Here is a 24,138-nt window from a genome sequence, read left to right as displayed (position 1 = left end):
TTTACTTGAAAAAGAAGTTTGAAAATTGGGGGCAAAACATTTTAGGTGGGAGATATGTGCACATGAGGTGTATGGCACATATAGTTAACCTCGTTGTGCAGGATGGTTTAAAGGGTGAGCATGAAACTATCTCTCGTATTAGAGGGGCCATCAGGTATATTAGGAATTCTCCAGCTAGGTACAAAAAATTTCAAGAGTGTGTTGAATTTGAAAAATTGGAAACAAAAAAATTGTTATCTCTTGATGTACCTACTAGATGGAACTCTACCTACATGATGTTGGAGACGGTTATAAACCTTAAGCTCGCATTTGATGCTTATGAAGATGTAGATCTTGCCTATAAGACTGATCTTTCGAGACAACCATTTGATGGGATACCGACGGATTATGATTGGGAGAGGGCAAAGGTATTGGTGAAATTTTTAAAGCACTTTTACAGTCTCACTTTGCGCATTTCTGGTGCTTTGTATGTCACATCTAATCTGGTTTTCGTGAAATATGTGAAGTTGACTTGCTTCTCAGATATTGGTTAAGTAGTAATGATGTTGAATTAAATGAGATGGCAAGAAAGATGAAAGAGAAGTATGATAAATATTGGGGATCAATTGAGAAGATGAATATGATTTTATATTATGCCGTGATCCTTGATCCACGTCACAAATTGGAGTTCATTGAATTTAGCTTTGATAAATTGTATGGTGGTACTGAACAAAGCAATGTGATGAAAGAACAAGTGAGAGATGGACTTTACGAGTTGTTTAATGATTATAAGGTGAGATACGGTCATAGTCTTCAAGGAACGCTAGAAAGCCCGGGATCATCATTTAGTCGTGTTTCTTCATCATCTTCCTCTTCAGTTGGGACATCTACGCAATACACTGATTATGAAGCGACTCGTACGTTCACCATCGAACAAGAGTTCAGTATGTACAAGTCAGGTGGAAAAGGGGATCGAGTGAAATCAGAATTAGAGAAATATCTTGGTGAGGATGTTGAAATGCATAGAGACAAATTTGACATACTAAATTGGTGGAGAGTAAACGCCCAAAGGTTTCCCATTCTTTCCAAAATGGCTCGGGATATATTAGCAGTTCCAATCTCAACTGTTGCCCGGAATCCGCATTTAGTACCGGTGGTCGTGTTCTTGACACTTTTAGGAGCTCTTTGTCTCCTAAAATAGTGCAAGCGCTTATTTGTACTCAAGATTGGATACGAAAAGACTCCAAACCAATTAGCATTGAGGAGGATTTGAGTGAACTTGAAGTGGTTGAGAAAGGTATTTATTTATTTTTTTTCTTGTATTTTGATTATTGTTCAATTCTATATATTCTACTTATATATTTTACTTGTCTAACTACTTTCTATTTTGTTGTAGAGTTGACTAAGTTGGGGGTTGATTCAACAATTATTGACATTTAATGGTGCTAAGTGCTAACTGGTACTTGTAAATTTTTGACAAGGTATTAAAACGGTAGAACCTCATTGTGTAATATTAAATTTTTAATCTGTTTGACTTTCTCTAATAGTTTTTCCACTTTGTATGTTTAATGCTTGACAGGTCGAAGACTCAAGGATGAAAATGTGATAGGAGCTAGTTGCTTTTTCAGTCTGTAGGCATGGAGTTTTAGTTAATGGATGTTTTATATTATCTATGTTCATTGCACTTTATGGAGATGATTTGGAGATGATTTGTCATATGTATATTTGCAATGTATGTGCCCATCTTTTGAATTAATGATTGAAGTTGGATCATGTTTTTAGTCGGATGCTATACTTGACTGTCAAGTACTCTGGTCGGGTACCCGACTTAGTCGGGTTCGGGTTCGGGTTCATTTTTTTCAAACCCGACGTGTCGGGTACCCGACCCGAACTACCCGACCCGATGCCCACCCCTAGCCGAAAGTCCCCGCTATGGTCACCCAAAATTGCGTTGAGGTCACCGTGTCACAGTTGCCAGATCAACCATGGGCCACCACAATGCACGGTCTCCAAGGTTGTGACATTGCCCTGCTCTGCGTTGGGTGGCGCAAGGGGGTAGGGCGGACGATGTGAGGGGGGTGTGGTGGGCGACAGGGAGTGAAACCTGGTGACGGGGGGTGGGGTGGACAGCGGGCTGAGGGGAGGGAGCCTAGCAGTTGGGAGTAGGGTTAATTTTATTATTTTTTATTTTTTTATAAATAATAATATATATCAAAATTGATTAAATATTTAACCCTTAATGTACTGAATGTTGCATTGATGGCTATTGGACCCCAAAAGGTATATCCCAAAATACCCTCAAATGGCTACTACTCCTTTATATTAGAACTTTCTAGTATATTCATCTTCCTCTACTCAAAGAGTTTTTGTTTCACATCCACTAGTCTGAATTATTTCATATCTCCATAATGTAGATTCAATTATTGATGTAAAAATGATTCTCGCTCGGACGGAATTTGCGAGAGGTGAGATGCCGATCAGATACCTTGGCATTCCACTAGCGGCACAGCGGCTTTCGGTCACCAACTACTCACCGCTTGTGGATCAAATTGCCAACTGCATTTCGAAGTGGACGGGCAAATCCCTATCTTATGCAGGCCGACTGGAACTTATCCGATCTGTAATTCAGGGGGTGGAGTGCTTCTGGCTCCAAGTTTTCCCACTTCCAGCGGCGGTCATCGAGAAAATCCACCGACTTTGTAGGAACTTTCTATGGAACTCTCGGAGGGCACCGGTCGCTTGGGAGGAAATCTGCCATCCCAAGGAAGAAGGTGGACTCGGAATTCGACACATACAGTCTTGGAATGTGGCCCTCCTTGCCCGGGTATTATGGAACATTCACCGCAAGGCAGACACGTTGTGGGTGCAATGGGTCAACGGTGTCTACCTTATGTAGAAATGACGAGATGGTCCACCCCGAAGGGTCTCCAAACGTCGAAAGCTTATGAGTACTTCAGGCCGAAACTTGCGAGGCAGCCTTGGAAAGCAGCTATTTGGAAGGCTTTTATCCCGCCTAAGTACTCATTTATCTTGTGGCTTGGCTTGCGCGGTAGACTAGCTACGAGGGACAGACTTGGATTCCTCCAAGAGGAGGATTTGTGCTCGCTATGCATCAACACCAAGGAATCGGCCAAGCACCTTTTCTTTGAGTGTCCGTTCAGCAACTTCGTTTGGTCCCGCATCCGACACTGGCTTGGCATTAACCGGACTATGTCAACCCTTCAAAGTGCGGTCAAGTGGCTCAAGAAGGAGAAGACAGGTTCTTCCGTGCAGAACAAAGCGCGACACCTCGCTTTGGCATGCACGGTGTACACACTTTGGAGGCAGCGCAATGAAGTCATTTTCGAGGGGTCAACGGCCTGTCCCGAGAGGCTTATAAATTTAGTCAAGGTTACATTGTATAGGGTCCTTTGGACACTCTTCCCACACGGTTTTGATCGTTCTTAATCTTTAGCGTGGGCTTTTGTATCTCTCCGGGTATGCCCGGAGTACATTGTACATATTATTCTTGGTTGAATGAAACTTACATTTCACCCAAAAAAATTATTGATGTAAAATGATTTACACTACTTGAAATTTTTAAACACATTTGGTATAAAATAATAAATAGTCCTACATAATAAATAGATTCTAATGTTTTTCAAAATACTATACGTGTCCTATGGGTGACGAGAAGCGGACAATTATTTCTTCTATCATTTACAAAAATTGACACGTCTTATAATCAGTGTACGTGGCTTAAATTTCGTTACCATACCGACTTTTGAAAATTCAATTTTATCCTTTAATTTATTTTCCTAACTTCCCACTCCCATTTTATTTTGGTAGTTATTTCTTTTTCTTATTTACTTTTAGACATCTTTTGTTCTCTCTAATATTATATCATATTTTTTTTTATCACCACTTCCTCATAAATATAATATTAACTTATTATTTATATTTTTTATTAAATAATAAAAAATTATGCATATTTTATTTATAATAATATTAAGCCAAATTACTAGTTATTATTATTATTATTATTCTTGTGTACTATACCATATTTGTTGTGCATTGTGAAAAAAAATGACAAGTGAATTATTTACTTTCTGATATGTTTTTCTTATTTTTCTTCTTTTTTCTCTCAATTGTATTATAAATTTTAAAATATGTTTGTAAATATATTCCATCGAATTTATGATAATCACCACATTTATTTATTTAATTTAAAAAAATGCAATACAATGCACATAATAAAAATTATATTTATTATATTTGATTAATATGTTATATAATTATATAACTATTAATTGAGTTTTTATTCTATTTTACATAGATTGAATTATTATTATCATCATAATCTAGAAAAAGCAACGAACTCTATAATTTTCCGAAACTTGAAGGACCAAATAGAAAAATATAAAACTTTAAGGACCAAATAGCAAAATATAAAAATTATTCTCTCTCATCTCTGAACCACCTCTTGCAACAGTATTCCTTGTTTCAAAGACCATCGCCATTTTCTTCTTTTCCCCTCTTTCGCTCTCCCAATTCGGCCATGGCTTCGTACCCTCAAAATCACTTTCAGCAATTTCTTCAGCATCCATCCTCACAGCCGCAGCAATCCAAACCCTTCTTCAGGTACCGTAACTGAATAGCATCCACCGCCGCACGCTAAAACAACACAGAAAAATCTCACGTTTCTTTTACATTAATTTTGTCTCTGCCACAGCTCTCAATTGATTGCACCATCGATTTCTTGTTTTTTTCTTTTTTTTTTTCCCTTTCAGGGATTTTAGCAACAACAACATGGAGGGGCAGATTTCTCAGCAAGTGAACTATTTCAACACCCCCAATCTCCTTGATCATCACCCCCCTTACATCCCTCCTTGTATTTTCTCTGATCTTTCACACTAATTTCATTATTTTGATGGAATTGATCGTGTTTTCTAATGCTTTTCTCTTTTTTCTTTGTGGGTTTAGTTCAAGTGGCTGGTTTGGCACCCGGCCCGGTTCAAGAAGAAAACGGGCTGGATTTACACTGGAATTTCGGGCTGGAGCCCAAGAAAAAGAGGCCGAGAGAGCAAGTTTTTCTGGAGAAAACTAACAATAATAACAATAATGATAACAAGTCCCAGATATCCTCTGCGGATTTGTTGCAGGCCCGATCAGTGTCAACCGGGCTCGGGCTTTCGTTGGAAAATTCGCGACTGGCTTCTTCAGGTGACTCGGCTTTGCTGGGGCTTGTGGGCGATGATCTTGATCGTGAGTTGCAAAGACAGGACGCGGAGATTTATAGATATATTAAACTTCAGGTGGGAGATAATGGGCGTTAATTTCATGCTCTGTTTTGGTTAAAAAATGTTTCTTTTTCAAGTTTGTCTATCTCCTGAGTGATTCGAATTTGTTTGCTTATGTGTGATTGGGGAAATGTTTGTGTGTCTCTTGATTAGTTCTTCCAAATTGGAAACTAGATTCACTGCTGTGTGATTTAAAGAACTCGGAGACTCATTCAGAATTATAAATAGCTATGGATAAAGGCTTCTCGTTTCAGCGTCCAAGCAGATGTGAAAATGAAGCTTCATTATCCTTCTCTTTCTTGTTTTCTTTTGGTGTTTCTCTTTGGTAGTTCATGAGTTTTTGATTTGCGATTGCTCCTACAAAGATTTGAAATATTAACATGTCAGTAATGGAATCTCAAACATTTTAGTACTGAATGATGTTTCACTTGGTATTTGTAGATTGATTCAAATGATCTCCAGGCTATTCTGCAGTCTTAAGTATTCAATTGTTGTTTGAATATTAATGTTTACAGGGGATATTTGCTGCAAATTTAGATTCTGATTATTGGAAACTGACTTGGAAACTTTTCTAACTGGAGTAAGTCATTGCTCTAATTAGAGAGTGCTTACAGATGCTGTTGGATGAAAGGTCTGATGTCACTTAATGGTGCATGTAGAATTAGATAACATTAACGGTTACACATTGACAGTTATGAATTTCCATGCAGGATGTATTTGGCTGCTTGAGTATATCTATAGAAAAGTTGGACATCAATCTATTTACCATGCAATACCTGTTGGCAACATGAGTTTGACACTCAAGATAGGCATATATGTCCTCTCCTCAAGTCAACCTTGCTCTTCTACATGTACTGATAAAGTCTGTCACAAAGCAACTTATGTATCCTGCTTGTAGGACATTTAATTAATTATCATTAAGAGTCATCCTTTCTATGTCTCTCTGAGACTCCTACTTCCCGTCTTGGGTTGGATAAGAATTAATTGCTTAACCAGCTCTAGCAAACACCTATTGCTTGAGCCTCTTAGGTAATTACTTAACTCACTTTAATAATTGCTTCGTACTTCTGTATCTTGAGGATCTTCAGGTTGGCTGATGGGCCTAGGCACGACAGTTTTGCTTTGACTATTTTATAGTAAAACAAACCTATTAAGACATTTCCAAGGATCCCAAAGTTAGCTTACCTACTTCTGAATGCTCTGTCCTCGTAAATGTGTTTCTAATTATATTTCATGGAATTTCTATAACCTATGATGTTAGAGTTGATCGAAGAAGGCAATTTAAGTTAAAAATAAAAGCTAAGGATCGTATTGAGAAGTAACGTATAAATTTTCCTATTTTATGGAATCTTATGACTTATAAGTACAAAGAATGAGAAAGATGCTTCCTGAAAGTTTGATTATTGATTCCCACTGTTCAACACTGACTCAAGCAAATTTTTTATGTAATAATTGAGTTTTCAATTTTCATGATTAGCCGGAGCTTTTGTACTGTTATTGGTAAGTCTTTTGTCTAAGCCTAGATTCAATATCATGTCTGATTCACGTGTACAATCTTTGACAGGGGGATCATCTGAGGCAAGCTATTGCGGAAAAGTTTCAAGCAAATCAACTCCAGATAATTTCACATGTTGAAGACAAGGTGCTTCAGAAACTTCGTGAGAAAGAAGCAGAGTTGGATGCTATCAACAAGAAGAATATGGAGCTTGAGTTGCGAATGGAACAGCTTGCTTTGGAGGCCAATGCTTGGCAACAACAAGCCAAATACAATGAGAACATGATCAACACTCTCAAGCTTAACCTACAGCAGATTTATGCACAAAGTAGAGATAGCAAAGAAGGGTGTGGAGATAGTGAGGTTGATGATACAGCCTCCTGCAGTGATGGTCGCCCTGTCAACTTCCACCTGCTTTGCAAGGATAGTAATTACATGAAGGAGTTGATGATCTGTAAGGTTTGTAGAGTGAATGAAGCATCCATGCTTTTGTTACCTTGTAAGCATCTGTGCCTGTGTAAAGATTGTGAAAGTAAATTGAGTCTTTGTCCGTTGTGTCAGTCCTCTAAGTATATTGGCATGGAGGTTTATATGTAATGGGATGATATGAATCTAGATGTAACATTCTTGTGACATGAACGGTTAACTGTTTTATCCTTGTAGGACCCACTTATCTTCGTATGATGGTTACGACCTGCAGTTTCCTGAAAAGTGTTTTTGTGTTTGATCATCATGAATCACTCTCTAGAACTCCTGTACTGCTTGATAACAAGTGCGTACTACATCATGTATGGGTAGATGCGTTCTGCATCTATAACTTCTGAAAAATGACTGGTGATTCAGTTGGCTTGTGGCTTCTTGAAGTGATATGTTCTGGATAATCTCATGAGCTGCAGGTTCTCAATGAATATTTTGAAAGTGATGGAAAGAGCAAAGTTTAAGAATTCTGTCTTTATCCATTATAAAGTACCTTTTCGTTTTAGTCCGTTTAGAATCTCCGGAACTTCTTGGCATGAGTTGGTTGTTCGTAACCTACTTATGTGAGTGTATTCGCTATCATTTGTTTGACAGTTCAAACACATATGACATTCTCTGCTGCTTGATGCTGAAAAACAGAACATCCATGATGAATTTTGTTGAGCATTATATGCTGGACGTAACAACTTAGTGAAAAATTGTAATTTGAAGACTCTTTCAGAACATCATGTGGTTATCCTTTGCAAAATTATTGATATCTCTCTGAGATATCAGATTGCAACTTGCCTCAATATATGATGATTCCTTTCATCTTTCTGATTAAGGTTATAAATGTCTGTTAGCATCTTGATGTATGTGCTTGGTGGATTATCCTTCTTCCATTCTAACTCTGGAGGATTTGCTTTTCTGTTTCTGTTCTCTGCCGACATGGTGCATGGCTCCTCAAATGTTGATGTCAGATATATAATCAGCAGAATTAGGCATGCTACTCCAAGGCTATGAAATACACCTCTCAATTTGTAATATGAAACTTGTGAGCTGACTGCCTTTACATCTTGCCTGGAGCACATTAACGTTTAGCTCTTTGATCTTCAAGATGAGATCTATGCGCCAAACACTTGATAAAGACACATTAGAGATCTCATGTAGATTTTGATCTTAGTAGGATTAGGAAAAAGGGGTGTTGATTTAATGGTATGCCATGGGAGGTGAGTGGGTGTTTTATACACTTCTAAGATGAAGGATTTTGAGAGCCTCAGGCCCTAGTCGATATCATGAAAATCGTCCAATTAGTTAAGACTTCTAGCAGCTGAAGGGGAGGCACAGATGGTAGCAGTGAAGGCACTCATCCAGGTTTATTTCTCACTTTATTTGGCTCTCTTGCGCCCTGTTTGACTTATATTCTTTTCTTTTGTTTCATTCCTCCAATACCAGATATGTATTTGATAGGCCATTATATGATTCGTTCAGGATATGTCCAAAGACATGGGTATATTCGCTCCGGTTAGTTTGTTTTCACCATTTTCTGTTGGTATTTTAACATGGTGTGTGCAGGGCTAGACATGAGACAGCTCGCCTTACATACCCCAAGAACTGAAACAAGAATATGTATCCTTAAATTGTTGTAGCTATATTATGTGCAATTTATAACTTTATTTAACATGCCTTAATTTCTTCACATTTCCGGTGCCGGCTATAAATGGCCTAGTAGTTTCAGAATACTGGCTCTGATGTTTATTTAAGGTTCTGTTTGATGCGTGTAAGGTCGTGCTCATCCTGGTTCAGTCAATGACACTGTCTGATATGCTTCGTCATTGTTCCCTGAGGTTGTACCATAACCTCACCTTGTGCATATTAGACTGACTGTTGCAAATGTAATCAGGTGGCATCTCTAATCCGCAATCGCCTTGGATGCTAGGATGATTTCCTAAAATCCTCTCTGTTATTTGAATGCTCGAACTCGCTGATCACAGGGATGTTAGACAGTTTGTTGGCGTGTACGTTAATGTTATTCTTCGCAAGGATTATTTGCAACTCTTGTTCAGGCAATGAACTTTAGAACAGATGAAAAGAATTGGCTGAATTTAGTCTGAGAGCACATAGTAGATGCAAACAGGAGTATTATGGTCTCTTCATTACATTTAGAGGTGATGAAGATTCTTCGAGACTCTCGAGATGTGTATACATATATATATATATATATAAATTACGCATATATTCTAACGATATTTTTGCTTCTGATTGATGTCGCTGTGTTTGACTAGAGAATCAAAATTATGGAGATCTTTCTTGCTACAACAGCCACGAACCTATTACCCGTTTGCAAAGGAGATACTGCAGAATACTGCTGGTGCTCGTGGTTTCAATCTTCTGCACCAGTGCAACGGCATTGGAGATCTTGAATGCTAAACTGGGCTCTTCTCCCCGTTTTACAAGAATCGATCTTCTATTACATTTTAGTGTCTCACATTATTCTTACACTAACGTGCAATTCATGTGTCCTTTCGTTCAAAAATATAATCAAATCAAACTGTAACTAAAAGTACAAGGCATCCCAACCATGCATTAATGTGTGATTAAAAGAATTTTCATCCTGTAATAAATGGTCTGCACTGCTTGCTTTAGATGAAACTAAGGTGGTCAAACAGACCTCGACGGAGAGCAAGACAAGCTAAACTGAAACTCTGATTAACCAAATAGTCCACTTTCAGTCCAATCCAACTCAAATTTGTACTAAAACCATTCAAGATTAAAGTGATTGCAGCATTTTACAAACATACCATGTCTGAATTCAAACTATACAAACCCTGTAAAAGTGGGTACTGAACTCTTTTTGCCTCTACAAAGTGATGAAAATTAAAGAGAAAGTGAAGATAGCAATTAGTAGTAGTAGGAATAGTATTGATGATGATTCCCATCTCCACTTCCACCGCATGCCACTCACCCCATTTCTTGTCCTATCAATGCTTTAATTTCCTACCTATTAAAGCTCTTACTTCTCCCAAAGAACTTTAACATGCGTATGCCAAGAAGATTCTATGTGTGCTTTGATTAAAAGATCTAGGTTGTTGGAGTATTCATACTTGATGTAGGCAAGTATTTCATATTTACTGCAAATAAAGAATTTGAGTGATTTATAAATTTTAAAGGCCTCTTCTTTTTCACGAGATATCTTTTTAGGACAAAAATCGTGAAACTCATAAAACAATGCAGAACGCCTGCCGAATCCATACCACATCAGTACTGGTGTCCCATTTGGACCAATCACATCAAACATGATGTATAAAATTGAAACTCTATAGCTCTCAAATAGGACCTAATGTCAGGTTGGCCAAATTTTGGTAAAAAAATAGCGTAGATTTTTGAATTATTTAAATATTTTACGTGATATTTTCATACTCATTTTGTTAATCAAGAAGTATAAAATCTATAAAATATTCATTGATGAAAAAATGACATTATGTCATGGTAAAAGTCACTACTCTGAAAGATAAATTTCAGCATATTGAGGTGCAGTAGTAACCATCTATGAGTTGGTTGAAATTTATGAAGCCACAGATCTCATATATCCTTTCAAACAAGGCTAAGTCAAGTTCCAATTCTTCTCAACAGCCTACACCGATCCATAATATGAAGAGAATGTGGAATAAAGAAAAAGGTAGTGCAATAGTCATTCCCAACATTCATAATACAGAATGTGATATATATAGAAAAAAAAGGCAGAGGCAGAGACAGAGGCAGAGGGAGAGGGTTGAATCATCACCAAAATGCAAAGCCTCCATATTCCCTATAAAGCTGTTGTTTAGGGTTGCTGGGTGGGTCATCTGCTCTTTTATACTTCCTCATTCTTCTGCAATCCAAATATGCATTCTATGCTCAATCTATTGTCAGCAGCAATAAGGCTCTAATCACAACACTCTCTCCACTTTTCCACATCTTTAAAATGAAATAGGATAAGTTAAATTATAAATACCCCTCTTAAAATTTGGTATAATTATGTAATTTTTGAATGGAGATCTGTAATTGTCAATTTTGTCATTTCTATTTTTTGAAAAACTACAGAAACCACATATGATAATCTTTAAATCCCAAAAATATCCCTATTAACTAGATCAACCTTCAAAATACTTTTTCAAGAACAAAAATGTCCTTAGAGGTATTTTTGTAATTATTAAAAGGAAGAAGGGATGCCAAAGTAATTTTTTTAAGATGAATAATATGACCCCATATATTTTTATTATTATTTATACAAATTCTTAATTTAAATATAAATTATTATATTAATTTTTTTGTTAATATTAAACTATTTAATAATAAATAAATTATTTTTTAATAAAATTATTAAAATTAAAAGATTACTTATTCTCTATTTCTATTTATAACTAAATTTTACTAAAATTAAATTAAAAATAATTGATATATTTTATATAAATCATATTACAATTAATAAAATAAATAATTTATTTATTAACAAATAAATTCATAAGGAAATGAATTTATTTTATTAATTCTAATTAGATTTATATAAAATACATAAATTATTTTTAATTTTCATTTTAGTAAAATGTAGTCACAAATAAAAAATAGAGGATAACTAATCCTTTAATTCTAATAATTTCTAATAATTTATACAAGTGTGATAATTTTTTAATTTAAATTTATATTCTATTAACTAATTTTATTTATATATTAATTAAATAATTTAATATTTTAATTATTAAAAGGTACAATTTTATATAGAGATTCAATAAAAAAGTTAATAAAATAATTAAAATTAAAATTAAAAATGATTGTAAATAATAAAAATATATAAGGGGCCATATTGCTCATATTCTTTTTTCTTTTTTTGGTGAATGATATTATTCATATTCATAAATATTTACTTTAACACCCCTTCTACCTTTTGATCATTACAAAAACACTCTAAGGGCATTTTTGTTCTTGAAAAATTATTTTAAAGGTTGATGTAGTTGACAGGAGTATTTTTGAGTTTTAAAAACTGTCAGGGTTGATTTCTGTAATTTTTCAAAAGGCAAGAGTGATTTGTGTAAAAAGACAATAGGTGAGGGGGTGGTTAGGAACTCATTTTATTTTAGTTTCACCTGCTTGTAAAATTAAATTAAAAATAAATTTATACATGTATATGTATTTATATATTTATTATATAATTAATAAAATCAAAAGGGCTAATAAACTAATAAAAAATGTAGATTAATATATATTTATATATATGATAATTATATAAATATGGTAATTTTATGCATGTACAAATTTATTTTAACTTGGTTTGACAAATAAGTAAAATTAAAAATAAAATAAGCTACAAGTACTTTAGGATACAAAATAAAAAGAGTTCGATGAACAAGTGAAATTAAAATTAGTCATAAGGTAATTTTGGTATTTTAAAAATATCTTTATTTTTTTTCACAAAGTAATTCTTGTAAGGGTAGAATGGACTTTTCAAACTTACAATATTAAACATAAGGGGGTTTTAAGGTTTTAATACTTTAAGGGGCTAATTGATGTGGGGTGGATACTTCAGAGTGGTAATTGTCCTTAAAATTATTACTACATACTTTGCCACTAAACTTATACATGTTCCACTTTTCAAATAGGTATTTATGGGCAAAATATTTTTTAGTCATGGTAGAATTTATTTTGGTACTACAACTATGGTAGGTGACACTTTTAGTTTCATAAAATTCAAAATCACACCTTTTTTTGTCCCAAAATCACAGCGCCTTTTTAGTTTTAAACGTCTTTTTAGTCCCAAAATCACAATATATGACTTTTTGAGATTAAAAATGTCTGATTATAAGTTTTAGGGAACTAAAAAAAGCACCTGCTATAATTGTGGTGCCAAAATAAATTTTGCCTATGAGATTAAAAAAATTATTTTGTCCACGTATTTATTAAATAGAGACCGAAAGTCATTTAACTTTTTATCTTGTGTCGGAGTGAGACAAAAGGCTTTAATATTTTTTTTTAAAATTAATTTAGGTATAATTATTAGAAGAAGTTGGTTTTTTGGCATGCATATCTCATGTCTATTAATATTGTTATGATCAGATGTGAAATAATTTGGATTTCTATTTGAGTATTTCACTATTTTAATAGGACATAACTATTAATTATCCATGAATTTTATTGATTAAATGATTAAGAACAGTCAGCCTAGATGCTTTGATAATTTCTTAATACGCCACTCATTGATTTTTAAATTAAATGGGTTTTTACTCAAAATATGATTATCTCGAAAATCAAGAGATAAATTGAAACACGAGGGGTTTAATACAAACTATAATAGTGGATCACATCTAAGAATGACTAAACTTGCACACTATCGCGTTAGAAAATTTCTAATTCGACGTTGTCACTCTAATAAGAATTCCTACAGAGTCATTCAATGCACTCGTTCTAAATGAACATCGATCCTCACACACATATTATTGTTTCCATACTAATGCCGCCCATGAAATAAGACGTTCCCTTCAAAAGAGTGCGTGTCATGTGAACAAGCCTCCCTTACACTTTTTCTTTTACCGTACCAAATCCTCACGCCAAAGGGAAGACATGGATCTTAAATATTTGGTATTTGGTATTAACTGATTGAAAGCAGTAATTTCAATCATTGCATTTGTTGGGCACTATAGAAAATGGGTTAAATGCAATTTACCTTCTGATTGTTCGAACTTAATTGAGTTTGATGATTGTTCGAAGATGTAGCATCCCATACCTCAGCGTGTTCAGTCGCATAACTATTGTTTGGAGTCTAGGATGCTACCGTTCAGAGAGCTTCAAAAAAGGGAAAATTGTATTTTTGGTCACATATGTTAGTGTTTTCTTAAAAAAAAATGCAAGCAATCCTCTTGTAATATTGTAAATGAGCAAATTACCCGCTATAAAAAGAAAATATAGCAATTTACCTCCATGTGTTTTTAATAATGCAACGATTTATCCCCCTGCGTTTTTCAAAATGAAGCAATAGAAAGGTAAAATTGCTTCATTTTAAAAAAATATAAGGAGGTAAATTGCTATTATTTTTTATAGAGGGTAATTTACTCATTTACAATATTATAGAGAGTTAAATTTCATTAAATCCATTTTGCAATTTAATCCCATTTGTTACGAATTTTTCATACTGCACTTCGTAACTTGAAAATTTTCTCAAGTTTAGTCCTAGTGTGTTATATTCTTCCTATTTTCATACATTTTTTTGGTAATTACTGGACATAGCATGTTAAAATTATTGGACATAGCACGTGAGGACTAACATTGAGAAAATTTTAACTTATGAAACGCAATCGAAAAAACACAGACGAACAAAATACGATTTTCCCAATAAGACTCCATATATACCATGTTCCAAGAGCTTGTGACAATTTTGGGAGAATTTAGAAAACAACTATGGAGTTTGTATTTTTGTTTAAGAAAATATAGTGCATTTACAAATAAAAATAACTCAAAATCGGCACTAAATTAAGAATTTAAAATCTATTTATCTAATAAATTTATTATTATGAATTTAAAATTTTTAATTAATTTAAAAGCCTTTAATTTCAATCCAAATGCATGAATTTGAAAGAGTATAAAAAGATAACAAGTCTTTTCAAAATTTTAATTTTACGGCACGGTGAAAAATGTAAATTCCTACATTCATAAAATCAAAGGAAACTGATCTTCTCATTCGGTGATTTGACGGATAAAAGCCATGATTTTTGCCTTTGGGATATATAATTGCAATTATATCCCTGATAATGATTTTATTTATGTACACAATCCATATATTTAGTGTAATTATAAAAATTACTTGTGACGGCTAAAATCATGGTAGTTTGTGTACGGACAGTTTTTAAGAATATATGTGTAATTTTTCAATATAAAAAAATGATTAACGTAAATAATGTTGATGTTTTAGTAAGTATATATTTAATTTATAAAAATATGAATGAAATTATAAATCAGAGCTATAGATATATAAATAATTAAGATGTAATTAAGAGTAACCAAAAATACGATGTTAACATCAATGTTATCCATGTAAAAAATTTAAATACAATATGTTCCTGAGTCGATCAAAACTGGCACCATAGCAAAGATAATATTAATAATAAAATATTATTAATAATAATATTAAATTTAATTTTCACTTTTTAGTTTTATGAAGTGAGGAAAATTAAAATATTTAATAGTTCAACTTCTCTTATGTTTATCAATAATATCAAAATGATTTGTTCATACAAGTGAAATATTATTATAATTAATTTTAATTCCTTTGATTAATTTATAATTTCATAATTAGTAAATCATGATTATGCTCTTCAAAACAATCAGCAATAATACGGCCTTTTCACGTACCCCAAATCAACGGCTGAGAACATTGATGAAATCCCCTCATATCATGAGATGTTCATTACCCCAATCAAAACAAAATAATAATAATAATTAAAAAGAAAAAAGAGGAAATCTTTTTAATTATTGCATGTAAAAATGGACCTGAATATTCCTTTGAAATGATGAATATAATGGTGGGACCCATCCTTTTTTTCTATTAATTTTACCTTTTATTATTATTTTTAGTTTCTTTCTTTTGAGGGGTAGAGAGCCGAGTTGACCCTCGAAGAGGGACAAAATAGTCAATTCACAAATATTATCATATATTTTGAGAATCAAATCACAAGTTCTAAAATTACATTTTTTCCAAAATAAATTTTGAAATTATATTTATATTCTTTTAAAAATTCTCTAAAATATTTAACCTTCTTCCGTTGTGATTTCATTGAAAAATATTGACGTTGCAAAATTGATTACATAAATTTTCAACTCTACTCTTCGTTTAATATTTTCATGTGTATTTTTGTATTTATAAAGAGAGAGAGAGGTTAACAATACTTAATATCATTATATTTTCTTCCTTATAAGTATAAAATTATTATACGAGAATATTAAATGAGAAATAAAATTAAAAATATATGTAATTTTTTTTCCTAATGTCGACATTTTTCATCCAAACATAAGACGAAATGGGGTCAGGTGCAAATAGTGAATTTTCATAAGGGTGTAACTGTAATTTCAGCATTTTGAGAAAAAACGTAATTTTACATTTTTAGGGAGTCTAATTAACTGAAATTAACCTAAATAATTAATTTTTTGCTATACTATAAATTATCAAAAGTTAAAAATCACAGTAAATCAATACAATCAATCATAATTAATATAAAAATTTAAATTTTTACCACAATTAATCAACATCAGCTCTGTTTTTAAATATACAATAACAAATATTTTAACATTATTTGCAAAACATAAGCTAATGATGATTTGTAGAACCAATTATAATTAATTACATAAAAATTATATTTCTTCTAGCAACGTCTCGTGTCTTAAACGCTTGATGATCAGACACAGTGTTAAAAGAAGAGAAACAGAAGGATGGAAGGAAAAGAAAAGAAACAAAAGGTGATGTGCATGTGATCCAACAGCCTTTTTGTTCCCCTCCTATGATTTAAGGGATGATTAATATCCCCTATCACATTTGGTGTAATTATATGTAAATTTTTTATGATTCGAAAAATTATATTTAGCACCTTTAAGGTTTGTTTGTCTAAGTCCTTTTGTTAGTCGAAATTCACTGAACTTTCTTATATTAACAAAAAAGAAATAAAAAAAATATATATTTACCCCCAATTGACTTATTACTGATTCATTGCAGATCAAATAAATCTTCTTATGGTCAAATTACCCTCATACATTTTTATGCGTTAATGCATGTGAAGATGTATGTTTAGTAAGAAAAAAATTGTTTGACCTGCTATAATTCAGTAATAAGTCAATTGAGGGTAAATATCGACTTTCATTCAGATTTTTTTTGTTAATATCAGTAAATTTAGTGAATTTTAACTAATATGGGGACTTATTTGTTATACGGATGCAAACCTCATGGATGCTAGATGTAATTTTTCAAACCACGGGAAATTTTACATGTAATTACACCAAAAGGAGGAAGATGTAATTATCCTATGATTAATTACATGTATATATCTTGCTTATTTAATTAATTCTTGGCTTTTATTACTTACTGATCCACTATTTTTTCACTCAGTTAATCATATATGTTTTTAGGGGCTTTGGTCCTATGTAAGATAGATATGAAGTTATGAATTTGAGTTTAATTAGTGTATGATTTATTTTATTTTACTAATAAAATAAAAAAAAATAGAAGCATGATATCGACAAAAAAAAATAATAAATATTTGTTGCTTTTAAATGGTCCATATCATTTGTCAATTGTCAATTGTTAATTAGCCATGGAGATGTTTTCACCATAGCTCTTACATATGGCAAATAATTTTCTCATGATGAAAAAGTTAGTTTCTTACGTGGAATTTATTTAACTGTGGTTATGCAATAGTAATTTTTTTTTCTCGTGAGAAGAGATGAAGATGTGAATGTGTGGGATCTATTATCATGTTTTTCTATCACTTTCACCCTTTCCTTCGACTTTATCTTTCATGTTCATCACTTGCTCTATTTTCAATCGTTCGTGGGTTATTGTTTTTAAAACTTGTACTATTGTCATTTGATTGTGTGTCCGCAAGTGTTGCATTCCACGATAACTAGTGATAAAAAATGAACTTTTCCCATCTCATATTTACCTAATGAAGAGATTTTTGTGTGATCCTTATAAGCTCTTTAATTAGAACATTTTAGAATTCGTTTGCAAGTTTATAAAATATTATAAAGTATTTGATAAGTGTTTTAATGAAATTATAGACTCTAAAAATAAGATGTTTTACGAACTCTTTAAAAAATTTTAAGGAGTTGATAACTTTATAATACCCTAATAAATTCCTTTAAATCAATTAAGAATTTATCGTTACTAATGTCTTATAAGCTACGTAATCTTATTTTATCCAAACACTTTTCAAATTTATTTTTAAAATAAGGTCTAGAAATATCTTATAAGATGCATGAATGTATAATTTTTTTTTAATAAGCTTAGCAAATAAACCCTTTGAATAGGGTTAAATTTGAACTCTCCAATGGTATGATCCTGCAAAGCTTTTAGAAGTATATACTATCCGCATGGTATGTGGACTGACATAGGCACATGTCATACATCGATTGAAGATGAGAAGTTTGGGTGGTTTATAATACCTAATCAAGGCTTAATCTCTTTATTAATGCTCTTTTTCAGGATGAAATTGTGAAGTTAATATATAATCAGAGGATCAAGACCAAATATGTATGAATTCAAACGCATTGACAACGACCAATGGATAAATTTTAAAACCCTTCACGAACCAAAATACTCGGGATCATGGACTACAAATAAAAATAAAAGAAAATAAGTCAATAGATGCAAGTCACGACTTTACTAGCAAAGTGAGGCCTACCAAGTATCTTTTGAGATAGTCAAAGGAGTTCTGGAACTCTGATCCCCATTTGAAGTTTTTTGCCTTCCTCAGCACATTAAAGAAGAGCAAACTTTTTTCTACATATTTGGAAATAAATTGGCTGAGGGTCACAATCCTCTTGGTGAGTCGTTGCGCCTCATTGATGCTGAAGGGGTTTTTCATATCCAATACTATCTTAATCTTAAGTGGGTTTGCTTCGATGCCCCCTTTTTATAAACATAAAACCTAAAAACCACCCATCTTTCACTCTGAAGGTGCACCTGGCCAGGTTGAGTTTTAACATGTACCGTCTTAGGACCTCAAATGTTTCTTCAAGGTCAGCCATGTGATCACTGGCCTTCTTGCTTTCTACAAGCTACATATACCTCCATGTTCTTCTCAAGCTGCGGCCATAAAGTTTTATCCACCTGCCACTGGTAGGTCAGCATTTTTGAGCCCCAAGGGCATAGTGACACAGCAGAGCGTCCCTGTAGAGGTGATAAAGATTACTCTCTTGTGATCTTTAGAGACCAACATTATTTGGTGGTTACCCTATGAATGCATCTATCGTACTAAAGAGCTCACACCCAGAGGTGGAATCTACTAGCTGATCAATTCATGGGAGCGGATAGAAGTCTTTTCGATATACTTCTGCTTAACTTCGGGCTTCGGAACACATACCATTCAAGGGCTACTCGAGACTTGAATTTCTTTAATGTGGCATGTGATAATAATTTCTTGTCTTGTGTGTCTTTTCTTTTACTTGATAGACTTTATGGAGGGGTTTACATTGAAGTAGTGCATGATTCACCTGGATCAAAACCCTCTAACTCTTGAGGCATCCATGCAAATATGTCAATGTTGTGCTCGAGGCATTACAATAATTCTTCTTTGATCCTTATCTCCAATTGCGAGCCAATTCGAGTAGTTTTATCCGACTCTCTGGGGACCAACTCAATGTTTAGAAATTGTTCTGCAAGATAAACCTTGGTCGAGGCCTCCACTTCGATGGGGAGCCCATTCTCGAGTGCAGGATCTTTCCCATTGCGTATATGGGACTTTTTTAAAAGGAACTTCTTCAGGACTTCATTTCTATCCATTACGAACAGCTTGTACAAAACATTTTCGATCTTGTAATTGATCCCCTCTTACTTACCATATTTCTCCCCAAACAGGAAATTTAATCTTCATACCAAACGTGGTTAGGAAGGTGTTGAGTGTGGGCCTTCCTAATATTGCATTGTAGGCGGAAGGGATGTCCACAACCAAAAACTTCATCATGTATGTCCTCCTCCAAGGCTCCTCACCTGATGAGAAGCGCGAGCAACCATTCTTCAAGGGCGGACCATTTCTCCCACAAACATGTACCGGGACGTGTCAACAAACTCCAAACTGGTGTCTCCCAATTCCATTTAGTCATATGCCCCCTACCCAAAGAGAATGTTGGTCGAACTCCTTGAATCGATGAAGATTGACTAACTTCATAGTTTGCCAGCATAGTTGTAATAACTAGGGCATCATTATTGGGTAATGCCAGCCCAATCCTCTCGGTGCATCCAAATTAGATGATGGGGGTGTCAGCTATTGCTTCCACATCCAAGACGTCTGTGTGCACACTCTTCTCCAATTCCTTTATCTAGACCTTTCAAGCCTGTGAGAATTTCCCTTCATAGGACTTCATGCGATTATGCGAATAACCCCTTCCATGGGGATTAGATTCTTCTGGGCATCCCTATGCTGGGAGCTTGTGCCCTTTTCCCTATGAGGGTTCAGGATTGGAGTCCTCATATGCCTTTCTCTTATGGGCATTGCGCTTTTGATAGAGGTTAGTGCCTTGCGCTTTTTTTTTTTGCAAACAAACTCCTATAGCCATTCATTGTAGATGAGTCTTTCCATTTCTTTTTTCAAGTGACGAAATTCCTTTGTGGTGTGCCTGTATTCATTACGAAAATGACAATATTTGTTAGACCAGGTCCAAGCAGGTCCATCCTTACCCATTCTTGGCCAGGCTATGATTCTTTTATCTTCTACCGCCATCATTGCTTGAGTGATAGGTGCATCAGGGGAGTGTATGAGAGATACCCCTCTTGGAAGGGTTTTTGTAATCCCAAAACTCCATCTTTGGTTTCTTAGAGGATTTCTCCTCTTTGTGATCCTTCCCCTTCTCCCATTAGCGTTCCTTTCTAGAAGTTTGGGCCTCCTCTATATTGATATATTTTTCCATCCATGCCAAGAGGCTATCAAAGCTAAGGTCCAGCTTTTTCACTAAAGATTCGAACAAATCTACATCTAACAATTCGTAAGAGAAAGCACTGGCCCGCACCTCCACAATAACTATGGGGGCTTCTAAAGCTGCAGTGTTGAAACACTGAAGATATCCCTGGGAGACTTTGTCTCCTTCTGCTGAATTGTGGAGAGGCTCAAGGCCGTCTTCCTATGTCTCTTGTTGCAAGCGAATTGATCCAAAAAAAGAGAATGAAACTCTTGAAAGGTTTTGATTGAGCCATCTGACATTGGTTGAACCATTGTTAGGTTGCTTAGGTGAACGTAATAACCAATACCCGCATTTGATTCCATCTGCATAGCAGTGAAGCAAAACTGCATTCTCAAACCGGGACAAATTGTTCCTGGGGATCCGTGGTCTCATTATACTTTGCTATGGTTGGAGTCCAGTAACTGGAAGGGAGCTCATCTCCCATGATTTCCTCACTAAAACTTTTTAGTTGTTTTTAGGTGGATCTCTGTCGTTGATCTGGATAGTTTGTACAACATGATTCTTAATCATGATTATGGATGATGTATGAAGAATGAGGATTCCGTTGGAAGTCGGTGTTGCACGTCTTAGAGCCCCTCCTGCTGCAGAGGGGGTGGCCTATGTTCCCTGATAGGGGGCTCATCTGCAAGTTAGCCAGGGTGTCGCCTTCAGTACCAATAGGGACCTTTACAGCCAGGGGGCCGCAAGACGCACTTGAGGTACAACCGCCATTTGCACTTGCACCGTTGCAATCACCTACTGCATTGTTTCCAATAGTCCTGAGGCTTGCGGTGATGCAAGGGGAAGGAGATGGGGTTGTTGGCGGTGCTTGGAGAGGGTGATGGGGGCCGCAGGGCGCGAGGGGAGCAGCGACGGCGGCTATCCGTTGGAGAAAAGAAGATGAAAAAAGTATAATATATTATTTTCATAAATAACATATTTATATATATTAATATATTCAATATATTTAAAATAATATTTTTATTGATAAAAAATTATTTGTAATCGAATTTTAGAATCCATTCAATTGTTCCGGAGGCAATTCCCCTATCCAACGGCAGGCTCAAGGCCTGACAGTGTGTGTTGATCTTAGAAATTGAGAAAAATGGGGAATACGAGAACATGTTATATGTATAAAGATTTGAATTTAAAAGGATGTGGTGTGAGTCAGAAAATATTATGGTAATACAGGCTGCAGAAAGGGTCCAACAGAATGGACAAAAGAGAGTGTGAGAAGAGACAGCAAAGAACCTTGTAGCCTTGTCCTTTACAAATACTCTCTTTCGATTCTTTCCCTCTCGTTTTTTACTTGCAGTCGTTTAGTTAGTCCGGGGAAACGTGCCCTTGTTCTTTTCTTTCTTTATTTCTAATTTAAATATATACACACATACTAACATGTGTGCGTGCGTGTGTGTGACATGTTAGAGCCTTCTATGTCTAAGAACAAGTTTTATAAGTATTCGGTCTGTGTTTTTGAGCTGTCTCTCCTAGAAATTCTCATATACACCATTATTTTATCACTATACTATTGTTATTATTGATGAGATCGGGTGATCGTATTATATTTTCAAATTGACAAAAAATAAATCTAAAATCAACATAATAATTCACAAGTATGTACCGAGGTCTCTCTTAATAAAAATTAGAAATTTAATGCAATTTACCTCATTTTGATATTATAAATGAGCAAATTATTTTTTTATCATAAAAAAAAATTACAATTTACATTTCTATACTTTTAAAATGAAGTAATTTACCTCCATGTCTAAGGAGATAAATCGCTTTATTTTAAAAAATACAGAGAGATAAATTATTGTATTTTAAAAAATACATGGAGGTAAAATGTTATTTTTTTTCATAGGTGGGTAATTTATTTATTTGCAATATTTGCATTTTTTTTCTAAAAACTAGTGTGTGCAATTAATTTAAAAAATTTAAATAATATAATTCTTACTTTGTTAAAAAAACTACCACTGAAGATTAATATTGGAATTTGATAATTTTCAATTTACCCCTTTTCAAAGGAATATTTCATCCCTTATAATTTAGATTTTATTAAGTCTAATGGTCTTAATGGGACAAACTTTTAAGATAAGGGCCACTAAAGTGCATTTAAAAGATGAAGGATTAAAATGAGACAAAAAGAAGAGATGTGGGACTAACAACAGGATTTAGCCATCTATTTATATACACATATATGGGTAAAATAATACTTTTTCATTTCATAACTTATGGCATTTTCACTTTTGCTCCCATTAATTATGAAATTATCACATTTGGTCCTATAGCTTAAAAAAAGTAGCACCTTTCATTCAATGGAACCTTTTCGTCAAATATTTTAAAGGAAAATGTACGTGGTTGTTAGGACCTTTATACTTTTGATCTCACTGGTTATAGAATTCTTACTTTCATCCCATAATTTTTAAAAATAACAGGAAAAAATATTCTTTAGTCCCATAAAATAAGGGTAGAATTATTTTTTATACCACAACTATAGTAGGTGGCGCTTTTAGTCCCATAAAACTCAAAGTTATACCTTTTTAGTCTCAAAAGATGTGATTTTGGAACTTGTTAGTCCCGAAAGTCACAATGCTTTTTTAATCCCAATATCATGACTTTTTGGGATTAGAAATATGTGATTATGAGTTTTATGGAACTAAAAGCGACATATGCCATAGTTGCGGTACCAAAATAAATTATGTCTGTATTTTATGGGACTAAAAAAGTATTTTGCTCAAAATAACACTTTTGGTCCTATGCAATTAAGGCCACGTGGCCGTTAATTTTCGTTAAATATAAATATAGTCACTAATGCGATTTTGGTCCTCAAACAATTTCAATTTGCAATTTTGGTCCTAAAACTTTGATATTTTTTGCACTTTTGGTCCTTCTGTTTACTTTTTCGTTAAACTTAACGTAAATTTCATTTAAAGTGGAAAACATTGTTATTCTCCTCTCATTTTGTGGTGTTTTTCAAGTTGTAACCACTATATCTATTTTTTCATTTTTCTTCGAACTTTAAAAATGAATAAACTAATAAAACAAATTTAAGCAATAAATTTTTTAAATAATTTTAACAAAAAAATTATCAATGAATTTTAAAAAATTTATTGCTTTAATTTGTTTTTTTATTTATTCTCTTTTGAAATTTGAAAAAAAATAGAAAAAATGGATTGAATTACAATTTGAAAAATATCAAAAAAAAAATGGGAGAAAAATAGCAATTTTTTCACTTTAAATAAAATTTTCGTTAAGTTT

The 24,138-nt window shown here is 33.8% G+C and overlaps 2 protein-coding genes across 2 annotated transcripts; both read left to right on the top strand.

The window, feature by feature from the left end:
* LOC105166321 lies at positions 2,878-3,426 on the top strand. Its single transcript, XM_011085629.1, has one exon. The coding sequence runs from the start codon at positions 2,878-2,880 to the stop codon at positions 3,424-3,426; it is 549 nt and encodes a 182-aa protein (XP_011083931.1).
* Positions 4,439-7,464, top strand: LOC105166272 (probable BOI-related E3 ubiquitin-protein ligase 3). Its single transcript, XM_011085579.2, has 4 exons — positions 4,439-4,599; positions 4,749-4,849; positions 4,942-5,273; positions 6,823-7,464. Exons 1-4 carry the CDS (start codon positions 4,517-4,519, stop codon positions 7,348-7,350), a joined length of 1,044 nt encoding a protein of 347 aa, XP_011083881.1. The 5' UTR covers positions 4,439-4,516; the 3' UTR covers positions 7,351-7,464.

The sequence above is a fragment of the Sesamum indicum genome, linkage group LG7 (assembly GCF_000512975.1).
Source record: "Sesamum indicum cultivar Zhongzhi No. 13 linkage group LG7, S_indicum_v1.0, whole genome shotgun sequence".
NCBI lineage: Eukaryota > Viridiplantae > Streptophyta > Magnoliopsida > Lamiales > Pedaliaceae > Sesamum > Sesamum indicum.
Note: the sequence above shows the minus strand (reverse complement) of the source record. Positions and strands in the feature narration are given on the sequence as shown.